This window comes from Coloeus monedula (assembly GCF_965178545.1).
Source record: "Coloeus monedula genome assembly, chromosome: 9".
Taxonomy (NCBI): Eukaryota; Metazoa; Chordata; class Aves; order Passeriformes; family Corvidae; genus Coloeus; species Coloeus monedula.
The window spans coordinates 23,129,050-23,143,965 of NC_138789.1; the positions used below are offsets into that span (position 1 = coordinate 23,129,050).

Here is a 14,916-nt window from a genome sequence, read left to right on the forward strand (position 1 = left end):
CCCTTGAAAGTGTGAGCAAAGGGAAAAAGTCTGGGAAATGCTCCAGCCACAGTTCTGCTTGAAGCAGGCTTGTGACTATCGAGTGCCTCTCCAGGGCACAGACCTGTGGCAGCAGCCGGAAAAGCTGGGATCTTGCCCAGAAGCCCAAGCAGGAGCACAGGGAGAGGTTTTGGGGATGGAGGGGCACATTCTGGCCCCTACCCTCCTGGCACCCTAGTCTGCCTGAAGATGCTCCACCATGGGACATGCCTTTGCTTGCCCCTGAGGCCTTGTGACAGCTCATGCTCCTCTTCCTGCTCCTTATCCCTCTTCTGGGAGCCAGACCCTGAGTTGTTCTAGCTTGCATCAGGGCTGGGAGGCTGAGCCAGCTGGATGTGAGGAGCTGCCTCCTCTTGCTCCAAGGGGGAGGTCAGGGTTCTGTCCCTTGTCTGGGGGAGATGGCTTGGATCTGGTGGGGCCAGGGAAAGGAGGGCTCCAGGCAGATGGCTGTGCCCAGGAGAGCTGGAGCCCAGGGGAACTTGCAGCAAGTTTTGCCCTGCAATGTGCCAGAGTGACTGAGCAGAAGTGGCCAAGACGCTTCCCAGGAGCTCCACCACACCTTCTGCCCTGGGAGCACAGAGACTTCATGCAGATGGTGCCCTGGCATTTTGTCCCCTACCCATCACTTCTCTACAAAGCCAATTAGATCCCCTCAGGGAGAAAGATTTGCCATCAGAAAGAACAGATTTGAGGAAAATAGCAGTCAAGAGAAAATCTGGAGAAAATAGTAGCCAGGGAAGTGGATTACGTTGGTCAAGGTGAAGCCTCTGTCCTCCCAACCCTTCTGGGCTCATGGAAAACACTGGTACAGAAAGGCTAATGCTGGTGTGGGACTGTGCCAGCTCAACAAAAATAGACGTGGGATGGTTTTCCCCCTTGAAAGTATTGTCCAGTCAAATTTTGTACATTACCATTTTGTTCCAATCTGGATGAAGCCTGACAAGCAAGATGATGAGATTGCCCATGAAATGGGGATTCTGGGTCTGTGGCCAACCCTAATCCACCAGTTCACTTGAAAGCTGCTGACTGCTGCCCCAAGCTTGGACTTGATGCTCCAAGGAGGGAAATGCTGTGTCTCATGTCTCACTGGGATGAATTGTGGCCCATGGCCAGGGTGAACACTCCCCCATCCTTGTGTGTCCCTGGGGCTCAGCCAGGTTGTGCTTCTTTGGGAGGGGTTTTGTTCCCAGGGGATTTAGGCAGCACTCTCCATCTTGGGTACCTTTGCACCCACCCCAACCCCAAACCCAGTGGGACTGGCGTGAGAAGCAGCTGCCCAGGCTGGATTTCCAGGCTCAGATGCTTCATTCATGGCAGAGGCACCTGATGGATCCCACATTCTGGCTGCACATGTTGGAGTGGGATGGAGGGGACAGGCAACCACATCCCTCCTGGATTTAGGGCTGCTGAAGGTCCTGTGCAGCACACTCACCACCCTGCCCTTTATTTATGACTGTGGCACTTGGAGCTATGGCTGTGGTTGTGTTGCTCCTGCTGCCCAGCAACACGGTGTCTATTAAACTAAACTATTAGACTAAAATAAGTCTATTTTGAGAGCTGAAACCAAGGAGGAGAAGTGGAGCAGCCTGGTTGCTGCAACAAGCCCCGGGTTTCAAACCAAACCCTGATCCCTTACATCAAGGCATTTTGGCTGGGGGACGATGGGCTTTTGGAGGTGTTTGGGTTTTTCCCACCAGATTTTTTTTCCCATGGGCAAGCTCCTTGCATGAATCTCCCACTACAGTGGGCCCCTGCATGGGGGGGAACAGAAATCCCATGAAAGCAGCCTGGGGACTTCTGTCCATCCATCTTGCACCCCTGCCCTGTGGTGCCACGTCTGGGGGTGCTGGGCCATTGCCTGCCCCTGGGAAGGCTCCTGTGTGTGAGTGGGGGGAACCCAGGGGACTTGCAGGAAGCTCTGTGGAATTGCTGAGGATGGAAAAATCCCTGGGATCTGCCCTTTCTCTGAGAAGACATCTGAGCTGGGAGGTGTTTTTCTTTCCATCCAGTCAGCACAGCCGCTTGGAAATTTCCTACGCCGTCTCTGGCTGTGATGTTTTCATAACACAGCGAACAGTCTGGCAAAGCCCTGAAAAACCATTCGCCAATTAGCGACTTACATCTTTCCTGCAATTCTACCTCATTAGCCCTTATTAAAAATAAATAAATTAAATAATAATGAAAAAGATCCAGGCCCCTGCAGCACCTTGCAGAGTCCTCCCAGGTTCTTGCTGATGTTTCCCCACCACTCTCCTCTCGCCTGGTGGTGCCGATGCAGTGAACACTGGCTCACAAAGCCCATGGCTCATCCAATGGGTACCATGTGGCTCCTGCTGTTCCAGGTGATGTTTCTGAGTGGCTGCATCCCTCCTGTGCAGTGCCCCTTCCCTTGAGCAGGACAGCAGGGAGCACCCTGAGGCACTGTAACATGTGGTAAGCTCCTTGCTGGGTGTAATGACAGCTGCCCGAGTGAGCCCTCAGGGTCCATTTGGGTGCTCCCAGCTCCCCTGCACCATGATCAGGGACTTTTCTGCCCAGTTGGGTGTTCCCTGCCTGCTGGTGGAGGGGCCTGTGGTGTGGGTGATGGAGGGAATGCTGACTCAGCAGCTGAAAAGGCTTACTCGGTCCTGTGAAAAATGCTGATGCAGCATTAAAAAAAAAAAAATGGTCGACTCAGGAGGTTGGAAAAATGTTGCTCGTCAGTCTGCAAAAACGTTGACTCATGGGGCCGCAAAAACACCGAGCCATGCACAGCCACTGCCGCTGCCCTAAATTTCTGAGGATGCTGGGGTGGCATCCCATCTGACTCCCAAGTTTAAGGGGCAAAACATCCCCCCAGGTTTGCCCTCCTGCCATAACGTGTGAAATGAAAAGAGGATCAGCAACACCACCGCCAAACTCACTGATTTTTGAATGGTTCCAGTGCCTGGTACTCACGAAGGAATTGGGAAAGCAAACAGGGATTTCCCAAACTCCTGCAATGTCTAGGTGAATGGATGCAGCTGAGCCATGTCTTTCCTAAGTCTGCCCAAGTGGTGCATCCCCTCTCTCCCCAGCACCAACAGTGGCATCATCAAATGTGGCTTTCCCTGATGGCAGAGGAAGCAGTGAGCCATGCAAGAACACTGCTGATGGCTCCTGCTCCCTCGGAAGACGCTGTGAAAGGAACGCAGGGAAGGTTCCATTAAGGAACGTGCGTGTGCTACGTGTAGTCCTCCCTCCTCCCAGCCCCAGGAGGGGCTTTCTCTCCAGCCTAGAGGAAATCAGACCTCTGCAAGACCTCTGCTTCTGTTCAAGATGATGCCCATGGCCTTGGCTGGGAGACAGACACAGCTACACCACGGCAGCCCGACCACGCTGCAGTTCGGAATTTATTAGAAACAGCTGTCAGTACATCCTTCTAAAACATTACATGTCAATGTGCTTTATTGCAATCTTTTTTTTTATTGCATTTTTTTTGATCTAGAGCAAGTAGGCCCAGGATGCTTAGTGTCTGGGATTTAAAAGCCCAACCATCTAGTAAAAGAAAGTACAGCAAAATTGTAACACACCCGGTGACAAGTACAGTGTTGCATTACTGAGCTAGAAACTACAGGATGACTTGTCAGAAAACACTAACATACACTTGGTTTCCTTATGAAGCAGTTTGTTTCTTTTCTTTAAAAGTTAAACTACATGAATTCCTTTTTTTTTTTTCTTTTCTTCCCCCCACCCCCCTCCCCGACTACACCATAAACGACAGAAGAACAGATTTTACACAAATAACAAACAAGAGTACCAAAGTTACATGCTGGAATTCATCTGGAAAACAAAATAATTCAATAGCTTCTGGAGAAGCAGGTTCTTAACAGATGCAGTTTCCCTTAAAGAAAATAGAAGTCAAAGAAAAGCAGAAACATTGATGCAAAGGTTGTACAAAGGAGTGTGCTGTTATTTCAGCCCTCGACACAAGATCAAACACCCACTCATGCTTTACATTGAACCACACCTTGTACAAAGAGTCCACTCACAAAGGGACACGCACCAACACCACCCATTGCACATCAGCTCTGGACAGGGGGCACTGAGGGGCCACTGAAACGTGCAAACAATCACTGCGTCTCACAGGAGAGCAAGAGGGGTTTCTTTTTGCTAAGCCTTTGCTTGGGACACGGTTGAACGCTTTGTCCCAGAGTAAGTAACACCCCAAATCAACTCTGTTTACAAATATAGTAGCAACCCCCCCGAGGAAATCCAGAGTTCAGCATTTCAGAAGCACATATGCAAGATGAACACAATAAACTCCTTTTCATTTGACAAAAAAACCAACCCAATTCTGCCTGACCACGTGGCAGAATGTGCTAACGGTGAGTTTTATTTTTAAGGGGCAGTGCCACTTACAGCTAATGCATTTAAAGGTGTACGTGAATATATTTTACATATATCTATATACATACAGTACATATACACACACACGCACGCGCACACACACACGGATGATGCAGACCATTACAATCCCATGGTGCAATAAACAGCCAGATATACAAAATTAACAGGTTTTCATCAAACAGATCTTTGTTGGATGTAGAAGTCACTCACGAAAACAAAACAGACCAAAACCCCGACCCAGCCGACTGAAGGTGAGCCCCGCCCTGCAGCCAACAGAGACCCGGGGGCAGCTCGGGGCCGGCCCCAGCATCCTACAACCCCCTGCTGGGGGTGACTGTCACCCTTAGAGACCTTTTCTTTTGTCTTTGGATGCAGTAACTTTCTCCAAACGATCCCGAGCCTCTTGCTACAAGCACTTGGAAAGTGCATGGGAACGGCGTTGCTGGACACCGGGGGAAATATCCCTCCCCTCATTTGCCAATGCCGATCTCACAGATGCAATCCCAAGGGAAGGCGGTGGAGGGGGGCATCAAACTAAAGCTGCTTTCTCTAATACAGGTTGATCAACAAAGCGTTTTTTTCTATTAAAAAGGACCTGTCTCACTTTTTTCCCCCTTGCCTCTGAAGCTCATATTACATTTTTTAAAGGCAAACTTCAGAACAAATGGCCAGTCTAGTCATAAAATACGGTGAGTCTATGCCAATAGCAATTTAAAAAATGCAAATTCTGCATCAATTATATGGAGCCAGCCCCAAAGACCAGCACTTCAAGCACTGTCATCATCTGAACAGTTAACAAGCTAAAGCTCCCAATCTGCCCCTTTGAACAAACAGGAAGGAACTGAAAAGATTTCAAGAGATTTTTTTCCCCTTCCCATTCGGTGGAAAGTATTTCTGCCCACAGAATGCAAGATTCACAAAAATGTTGGCCAAACTTCATGTAACCCCATCCAAAGCTGCTGCTCACGCAGGGCTGAACTGGCCGAGCTGCCTGACAAACAGGCCGGCGCTTCTTTGGGCTGGTCCTTCCCTTCTCCCGGCTGCTCGTGTGCCAAGGGAAACAAGGGGATCAGCAGTGCAAGTTCCCTTCCCATACAGAAAGGGCAGCAGCTCCTCAAGGACTTACATCAATTCCTTAAACCCTCTCCTGCATGTGCATTTAAGGAGAGTACAACTGGTAATTCCAAAGGGAAGGGTCTGCTCTGGCATCTCCTCTTATTTTCGTGGTTCCAAGCAGAGGTTTCTGCTTCATGGTCTGTCTCCTGCTTCATCAAACTACAACCAGAGGGATGCTTTAGGGTGCTGATCCTTCCTCTCCACTAAAGCTATTTGCTTTGAATGCTGGATTTGAGCAAGCCTGACCCCCCTCCCCTCACAGCATTTTTGCTCTTCGGGAATGTTATTTTGATTTTGCTATTGCAAAAGCAGAGGTTGCAAATCAACTATAAGGAAACTACACATAAGAAAACTTGATTTTAAACATGGTCTAAACAAAACAACCCCCAACCCATCGTAGTGCTTTGTAAAACTGCATTTTGAACCTGTCTCTTACCCCTCCTGATCCACAAGCAGTACCTGTTTCATGTCTGCACAATGCAGCAAGCATACAAGACTAACATTTCAGATTTTTACTCCCTGTTAGTGTAACAAAAAATAAAAAATAAACAGACATTCAAAAACAGAAGCAAGATTGTTCAAGTACCAAATAAGGGGCTTTTCCAAACTTAAAGTGTGACACTCCTATAGCAATTCTGCTGTTTTAAACAGCCACAGCGTTCAGTTACAGACATGGTGCCACGCCTGCAGAGAGCCCAGGATTTGGGGTAACCAAGACCCTCCTCCTTCTCCTGTCCTCCCCAAAACAGCACTAAGTGTCAACATTCGTTTCCACAGTCCCATTACAGTTGCCTGGCTTTGCGAGGGAAAAACTTTGATTTTTGCCCTGCTGTGACTAGAATTCAGTTATGATTAAATGCAAGTTTTTTTTCCTGGGAATGGTTGATTTTTGTTGTGGAAGGCTTGCTAACACTAGTGTCAGCGAGAAAAGAATCAGGCCCATCACATTAAATGGAAAATTTCTTGAACATCTGCCACGTCAAGAGAGATGAGTGGGGAAAGAGCATTTTATTTTTGGCATAAGACAGAGGGCTGTACTGGATATAACTCTAGATTGCAACTACCAACGGTGCAAAGCAGCAACTCACTTCACCGCTGCTGAGAATGAAATAAAAACCCAAATACAACCCCCAAAACTAGAGCACTCCAGTATCAGAAGGTGGACAATCACACATTACTGCTCCACACACTAGTGAAGCATCTGTTGGGACATCCCTCTGTTCCTAGGTTCTTCCCATGCTCAGGTTACTTGTAATCAATAAAGGAAGTAGTGGGAAAAGATTGATAACTTACTAACTTCAAAAACATGGCACTCGTGGCTGACACAATGGGGCCAATGGCAACTGTGGAAGCAGACCTGATTTCCATCCATACCAATACAAAATACTGAATCACCCCTAATTCCCTGCAAATATACTTCAAAACAGATTAGAAGAAACTGTGCATATTCGAGGTTCTGCATCCCCTCCCCCCCTTCCCCCATTTAACACTGTGCAAAAATTATTTATTTAACTCTACATATATATTTAATACAATGTGGGTCAATGAGATCAATGCTCCTCTAACTGCAGCCTGGTACCAGATGGCTGCTACAACAGTGAGGTTACTTCCCCCTTTCCTCCTGATGTTCTGACTCTTAAAATTAAAACCTTCTCACATCTTACTGTTTTAAAAGAACTTGAGTTTCTTTGTTTTGCCTCCATGTTCACACTTCCTGTATTTGTTTCAGGCTTAACAGCTGCTTTTCATCCTGGGCTGTAATCCTGCACCTCACAGGCCCATTTCTGATTTCTCAGTCATGCAAGTGTAGAGCAGCTCCTGGAAGCTGTGGGTTTTCTCACAGGTCTAATGCTACTGAGCAAACAGAATTAGGCCAAGCACAATGAGAGGTGCAGGACCATGCCCTTGCCCCATAGATCACACCAGTTGATTTTATACCAATTTTCATTTGCTCTGTGAGTGCAAAATAGTTGTAAAAAGAATCTGTGCAGTAACACATGCAAATCAACGGGGAACAATGGCAGCAGCTGGGACTTCAGGTGCCTAAACCAAACACAGGGAGATAACAGTGGCAAAACAGCCCCAGGGAGACTGCTCAGAGTAACAGAGCCAGTACAAGGAATGCAGGCTTAGTCTGACCATAGCCCTGGTCTGAAGGTTTGGGCAAAACAGAACTTCAAAGAACACTTCAGGATGGCTTATTGGCTCTGGGTCCATCATTCACAGCAAATACATCACCTGTGATCAGCAAAAAGATCTTGGGGAGCAAGGGGCCAAGAGTCCCTACTCACTCACACCACGATAAAGCCAAGCTACCTTCACAGATGCTAATGGAATCACACTGTATTTACCTTGGCAAAGCCAGGGCTAGAGCCTGGACCAAGACCTCACAGGATCAATCAGATTCCACTACAGAGAGACTTCAGACAGCCCTGCTCTGCTATCCTGCTGCTGTCAGGACTGTGAGGGTGTGCCAGGATTTACGAGCCTGGAAGCAGATCTGTGCCTGTTTAAAACAAAACTGAGCCCTACCTGAAACTGGGGCAGATGTGAAACACTTTGGCCAGGTTATCTCTGTCATGAAAGCAGGGATCAGATATATGGGCCTCATCAGCCTCAAATGTTAACACTGTCAGTAAGAGAGTGCAGAGAGCTCACAAGGGCAGGGAAAACAAGCAGACACTCCTCTCACAGGCTTTTCCACAGGCACGAGGCACCTGGCTATCATTTGTGCCTTTGAACTGATTTCCCTCATCGGGCATTTGGTTGCAGCCCAGCATCAAGGGAATGCTAGATACCCAAGAAGTGTGAGAATGGCAGCTGTACAGCTGCCAGATTAGAACTGCAAATTAGCCAAGACGTAGAGGCAAGTTTCTTTATAAAGAAAAAATTCCATGTCCACAGACCACTGAGGAAACCATTCAAGATTTCCACTAACAGCAAAGGCTATGTCTCATTTTTCCTTTTTTCCTGGGGAAGTAGGAGAGACACCCAAGCAGATGTGGTTCATTTTGACATAGCAGCTTATGTGAATTTTATTCTTCTCTCACACAGTTTTGGTTAAGCTTTTTAGGGTATCATTTAAATGAGAAAAGTGGCATCTACACAATTCCTTGCCTGAAGATTGCACTCTGGCCAATTAGGAAGTGTCTGGGATGCGTCAGGGTCATTAGTGCAAAATAAAAAATGTCATGGCATGCCAGGGAACCAGACTACCCTTCCTGCAATGGCTGTCAGTGCTCCAGCTTTGTCACTTCCCTACTTGTGAATTCAAGACATTCAGGGAAATAATACTTCTAGTGTAAACATTATACATCAACAAGCCTGGCACTACTGCCCAGGCATTACAGAAAAAAGCCATTTGAACAGGAAATCAGCCCCAGGGTCAGAAACGGGTCTCCAGCATTCTCAGACCTGTATGACTGTCTGCTTCCTGTCCTGCACAATGGGTGCATTGCAAGGGAAACGCTTCCAGTAATGGGAACAAAAGTAACTTTCAAGGTTGCACACTGAACAATTGCTTTGCCAGTTGTGCTTTGATGCCAAGTGGTTTGGTTTGCCAAACTTAGCTCTTTTTCATTTTAGAAGCTTAAGGAATGGAAATAAGCTGCTTTGTACACTTTCCAGGGAGGGATTTATTTGATGATTGCTGTAGTTGATGAAGCCCAGGACTACCCACTCCAGTATTTGACAGCAGCCCTTGCCAAAGGATGGTACCAGACATCCAGTAACTGAGGAGTATGGCTCTCTTCCCTTCATGTGTTTTGCATCATGTCTAAAATAACTACAAGGGAATTTAGATTATACCAGGGTAAAATCTTGCTTGGCTGCAGTGGTGTGAGAGTTCATAACCCAGTTTGCAAAGAACAAATCAGAGGAGATCTAGGATTAGCATGCTCACTTCTTACAGCTGGAAGTGACTATACCCCACCAAACAATTTGGTACAATAAGCCATCCAGAAGCATTTGATTACACCGACCTCTTCTGTACCAAAATCAAGTGTTACAAGAGTCTGTCACTGTTCAGCAAGAGACCTGCAGCAGGCGAGTGCAAGCTTCATTCTGGTTTACATTCTGAAGCACAGTATCATTAAAAATCTGAAAACAGAATCCCAAGCTGAGGTATGGGAAGGAGAGGGGGTGAAGAAAGAGGAGAGTGAGCAATTACATCAGATCAGACAAATTTAGTGTTTTGAAGACACACAATGTTTAGCTTTTCCTTTTATTTGTTTCAAGTTTTGGTGTAGAAAGTATGTGCGGATGCTAATGCAACCTCCCCCGTAAGTGCTCGATCTAGCAACGAACAAAGTTTTGGCGTGTTCAATTTGGTTATGTTTCCTTTAAGCAAAGACCTGCAGTGCCATTGAAACCAAAACTTTGTTACTGTTGGCAAAAAAATAAAGCAACTTTCCTTTTACAAGCATTTTTCCATTTAAATAAAAACCTGAAACTTTCCCATAATTCCTTTGGTCTTCTCTCACCAAATTCCATGCTACCTCAAGACAAGCCCTCTTTTGGAAGTCCGGCTGAATCGCAGTGAAGCTGCTAAAATTAGCAGAGAAGAATTGCTGTGGCAGAGTTTCCCCCTAGTTTGTTGGGAGTTTAAGACTGAAAGACATTACCAGTGCCTCGGGTAGAGGCTTCAAATTGTGTCTACTAGAACAAGAGAAAACAAAATCCAATTAGAAGTTCCACTGAAGGTGCCTGGCAAAAAATCATCTCCATAAAATGATGCTTTGCTTCCAGTATTTTCAAATGCGTTGCGTTGAGTTTATTCCCCTCATAAGGAAACAAAAGTATCGGTGTAAAAGCACAGCTGAGCTTTTAAGGTAGCACCAGGACACCTACACCCAAGTTGTCGTCTTGTTGCTGCTAGGCCTCTTTTTGATTCACATTCGCAGAATCACTTCTTGTGCAAAACAAGCAGTCTAAGGAGAAAGAATGCCCTCCGAGTTCTAATAAAAATCGTAGAAAAGAATCCAAGATAGCCAACGCTTTCCTCCTCCCCAAAATTTACCTGCAGAGAGAGGGGGGCATCTGTGCGTAGACAGGATAGGCAAGCCTGACATTTAGGGAATCATTGTGTTGGACAAGGGATGTCTGCTGGTAATGAAGAACCAAATCCTTAAGTGTGCTGTACAGGTTGTACGGTTCTGCAAACCCATAACCTCTTGGAGTGCTGTAGATCACACAGTGTTTCACCTCTCCATCAGCTCTGCAAGGAAAGAGGCGAGTTTAATGTAAAAGGACAAACTCAAAGTGACAGTCTATTAACAATTAACTAATGCAGCAACTCCGCCAGTCACTGGATTACATAATGGAGGACCCAGTAGATGCAAGTGGAGGAGATTAATATAGTCTGTGAAGAAACAGTGCTTCAGGGCATGCGATTAAACACTCTTGCATAATAATCCACATAAGAGGGCTCTTCCATCCCAGCAGCACAATTCCCTACTACATTGTTCTCCAAATGTTCCTTGGAAAAAAAGTCAAGAGCTGAACCAAAAAGATAAGCACCCGAAGTCAGCAATGACTTTGTGCTCAACTTACCTAGAAACCTTTCCACTAAGCAAAGAAACCAAAACCCACAAATTATCAGGACCTACAAAGTATTCCATGAAACACAGTGCTAAACTTCCATGTGTATTTTTTAATGTTAAGCATGGGAAGGGTTCAAGCTGATTCATTATCTGAAGCCATAGCAACTGGAGTCTCTAACTTGGCAAAGCAGCTACTGGAACACAGCAATTCCAAAGCTGCTAGAAAAACTTATCTGCCAGAAAGATCAGGTATTATGTAATCCCTGTCCTGGAGCCTGTTATAATCCCAGTCACATGTAGGAGCAGGTTACTTTACGCCACCCCTTTGCGAGCCTGTAGCACGATCCCAACCAAACAGAAGCATCTGATGTACCCAACACTTGGGTGACTGCAATGAACAGAACACTGAACACAGCAGATACTACAATCTTCAGTTATCTTGAGGTGCTAAACCTTCATATATTCATTTCTCAGATTTGTGCTCAGAAGCAATTAACCTCATGTGAAATAAATCACTGAAAGCCATTTTGGACTCCAGGACAAGCTTGAAGGATTTTTAGATAATGGAGTCAGTATTTCTGACCTTCCTTACACCAACATAAAATGAAGTGAAATACAAGAAATCAATGCAAGGCTGTGTGAATGTCATCAAAACTACTGCTCACAAGTAATCCTGTGAAGCATCACCATTACCTTACAAATACAAGAGAAAGATCTAGAGTTGGACATGAAAATGAGAACAGAGGATGCCACACCTTTACAGCCCCACTTTATTTCTTCCCATGTGTCTCTTAGCAGGGAAGAATATGGGAGAATTAGGCCCTAATTTGCTTATAGACTACAGAGCTTCAAGTTGGGATACTTCAGAATTTTGTACTAACTACTGTGGGAACTGCAGAGGTTGCAGGACTACAGTTATTGCACATTCAACGCACATTTTTGTTACAAAGCTTTTACCATGCCGGTCTTCCTGCAAACATGCAACACATTCCAATGGGTAGGCCTAAGCTAGGCCTGGCTTTTGTTCTCCAAAATAAAGAGCTTTGGTAGAGATTTATGAATTGAGTAGTTAGAACAAAAAGGAAAACAGACTTACACCACAGAACAAGCATAACATCCTTTCTTGCTACTCTCGCGAATTAAAAATGCTCCATCAGGTTTCCCACAGAGCAAGTCTTCTGCTTGGATACGGTTGAGATCCCCAACAAACCAAGTTTTCTCATCATGATGTGGCAGGTTTTCATCTTCTTCACTCACAAAGTATGTGCTGAGGGGATAAATTTATTAACTAGTGATCAGTAAAGGAGTTAATAAGCAGTTACTTTTGCAGAAATCATACCAAGAAATACCAGAATTGCCCAAATTGGGAGGTCAGGCTCCTAGGGAACATATATTAAAGGCTTCCACTTAGATCTTGATTTTAATCCTACATGTTTCAGCAGAGCTGCTGCCTCACATGACATCACCATGGCTCCAGTCCTTTATTGAGAAACTGGTGGCTTTTGTTACCAACCCCACAAGAAAAAACACTTATTAATGGAAAACTTCTCAATAAAATCATATGTATAGTGACACTTACTCATCAATATTTTCATTTTTGATCCCCAGCCAGTCATTTATTCGCTTCTGTCTCACCCCCTTGTGATTGAGCCATCTGCCAGAAGAAGAGAACATTAATACATTACTTCAGAGCATATGTATGGGTTTTCATAGTGAGCAAGCTGAAGCTCAGACACAAGACAGTCTGTGTCCAGCCCAGGGACATTAAGAGCTGGGTAACAGTGGTGGTGAAATCAAGTGTGGGTATAAGCAACATCTGAGACACCTAACAAAAAAAGTACTAACACCTGTTGAATTAGCAGGCACAGGTTTTGTTTATAACTAATTTTTCTTAAATTTTTTCTTTACAGGAGTTGCAGAATGTGCACCTAGTTGTGGCTAGCTCTTTAAATAATGAAGTCAGGAAGAGGCCAAGCAGCACTCAGATATCCCCCACCAGACCGTAGCACCTCAGCACTAACAGAACTTTGGTTATGAAAAGAAAATTAAATTCTCATTATCCTGATGGAAACAGCCATTAATCAGATTCATCAGAGACACTATTCTGAGGTATGGGTCAGGCTTACTTACACAAGATACTGATCTCTGATTTTGCGGAGCTGAATTAGGTCAGGCTTGATACTGTTCATTTTCTTATCAGTCTCCCTGTTGTCCAGAGCTTGTTTCTTCAAGTCTTGTTCCAGGCGCATTTTACTGTCATGGATCTCACCCAAGCGTGATTTTAATTTTTCGTAGTTCATCATTATCCTGCAAATGAGTATGAGAGAAGAGGTCAAGCCAGTCCAGAAGGACTGAACCTAGTGGTAGCACTTAGAGAAGAGTATCACAAGGACTACTGTAACAGCAGCTCCTCTCTTTGAACACCTCATCCTTACATGAAAATTACTCTAAGAGTGACAGGAAAGACTTCTTGCCAGAGGGCCTTCAGTTTACCTTAATATATTTCCTTCTGGCAGAGATGCAGGAAGAAATTATCTGTAGGAAGGTAAGCTAGAACAGATTCCTCCTTCACTGTCAGATTCAGTTTTTGTTCTATCAGTTATGTGAGCCCACCACAGGTATCAGCAGTAGCAAGATTTCAAACGCAGACTTCAATTACTATCAAGAGCTACCAGGAAGTAATGCTGCCTGTCTCTTCATTCAAGGTTAGTTTGCAGGTTTTGAGAGATTCAGGAAAATTACATCTTTTGCTTGTTAATTGTCTTTACTAAGAATGAAGCACCACAGTTGCATAGTGAGATTGTTACAGGTAACTGTTTCTGGTCCAGAAACCTCCCTCAGCTGGTTCATAAAGCACTACATCAACTTAGGCATTATACCTGGCCTTTCTTCAAAGGCCTAGATCCAGCCTTTTCTGCTAATACCCTCTCAGAAGGGCAGTTTCAAACAAGGTCCTTACTGAATTTGTTAGATGACAGCTACTATTGATCTTCTTTGAAAGCGACTAAAACCAACCATGGACAATGAGATTGATCAGATATATGTACATTTCACAGTTTGCAAGTAAAGATTTCTCTGAATTATATTCTGAGCAAATCCAAACAGAAATGGGATAAGCAAATTAAATAATTATTTCCTGTTCTTTCCTGGTCCTCTGATTTACTGAAGTTAAGAGAGGATAAGAAGTATCTTGATTTACTGAAGTTAAGAGAGGATAATCCAGAGATTTCCCAGCTCCGCAATTCCTTGAGAGGAGAGAGCTTTACTGAAAGGTGAGATACCTTGAGGAAAGGTCTTACAAAACACTGAGCTTCCAAAGTGGTTTATATGATGCTGTAATGTCAGTGTCAGTGTGGGCACCAGTTCTTCCAGGTAAGCAAACGCAACCCGAGAGCTCACCGTTCAATTTCTTTGTCATTCCCCTCCCTGCGGAATCGCTCGATGTATTCTTTGCTGTATCGCTCTTGTGAGTGGCACTGTTCCTCAAATATCTTAATTGTTTCATTAAATGCTTCGATTGCAGTCCTCTTCATCTGAATTTCCTACGTAAGGAAAGAGCCCTTCATCATTTGTTCATAATAAAGATGACAATACAAGACTCAATCATGTTCCCTAAACTGACTGAGACGACGATCTTTTCTCCCCCCACTAAGTCAAAATGGGATTAATCAGCTTTAAATTCAGTCAAATGTCTGAGTAGGGTCAGGAAAGAACCAGGCAGACTTACTCCCTGTAAGTCTATCCTCCTCCCCTACACGATGCTCTCTATTTAGGCTGCAAACCCCTCAAATATTTTAGTCGTATTTTCCATCTTAGTTTGCAGGAAGACTGCCAGCAAACCTCCTCCCCATAG

At 45.0% G+C, this 14,916-nt stretch overlaps 1 protein-coding gene across 2 annotated transcripts in view; it reads right to left on the reverse strand.

The window, feature by feature from the left end:
- Positions 1-7,021: 7,021 nt before the first annotated feature.
- LOC309576060 (phosphatidylinositol 3-kinase regulatory subunit gamma) overlaps positions 7,022-14,916 on the reverse strand; it is a gene marked incomplete at its 5' end in the record, with an annotated part of 73,061 nt that continues 65,166 nt past the window's right edge. For both annotated transcript variants that reach the window (XM_082287023.1, XM_082287024.1), the window contains 5 exons: positions 7,022-10,738; positions 12,160-12,330; positions 12,643-12,717; positions 13,194-13,370; positions 14,463-14,605. In XM_082287023.1, the coding sequence (XP_082143149.1) occupies positions 10,537-10,738; positions 12,160-12,330; positions 12,643-12,717; positions 13,194-13,370; positions 14,463-14,605 (768 nt within the window). In that variant the 3' untranslated portion in view covers positions 7,022-10,536. The remainder of the gene's footprint in view (positions 10,739-12,159; positions 12,331-12,642; positions 12,718-13,193; positions 13,371-14,462; positions 14,606-14,916) is intronic.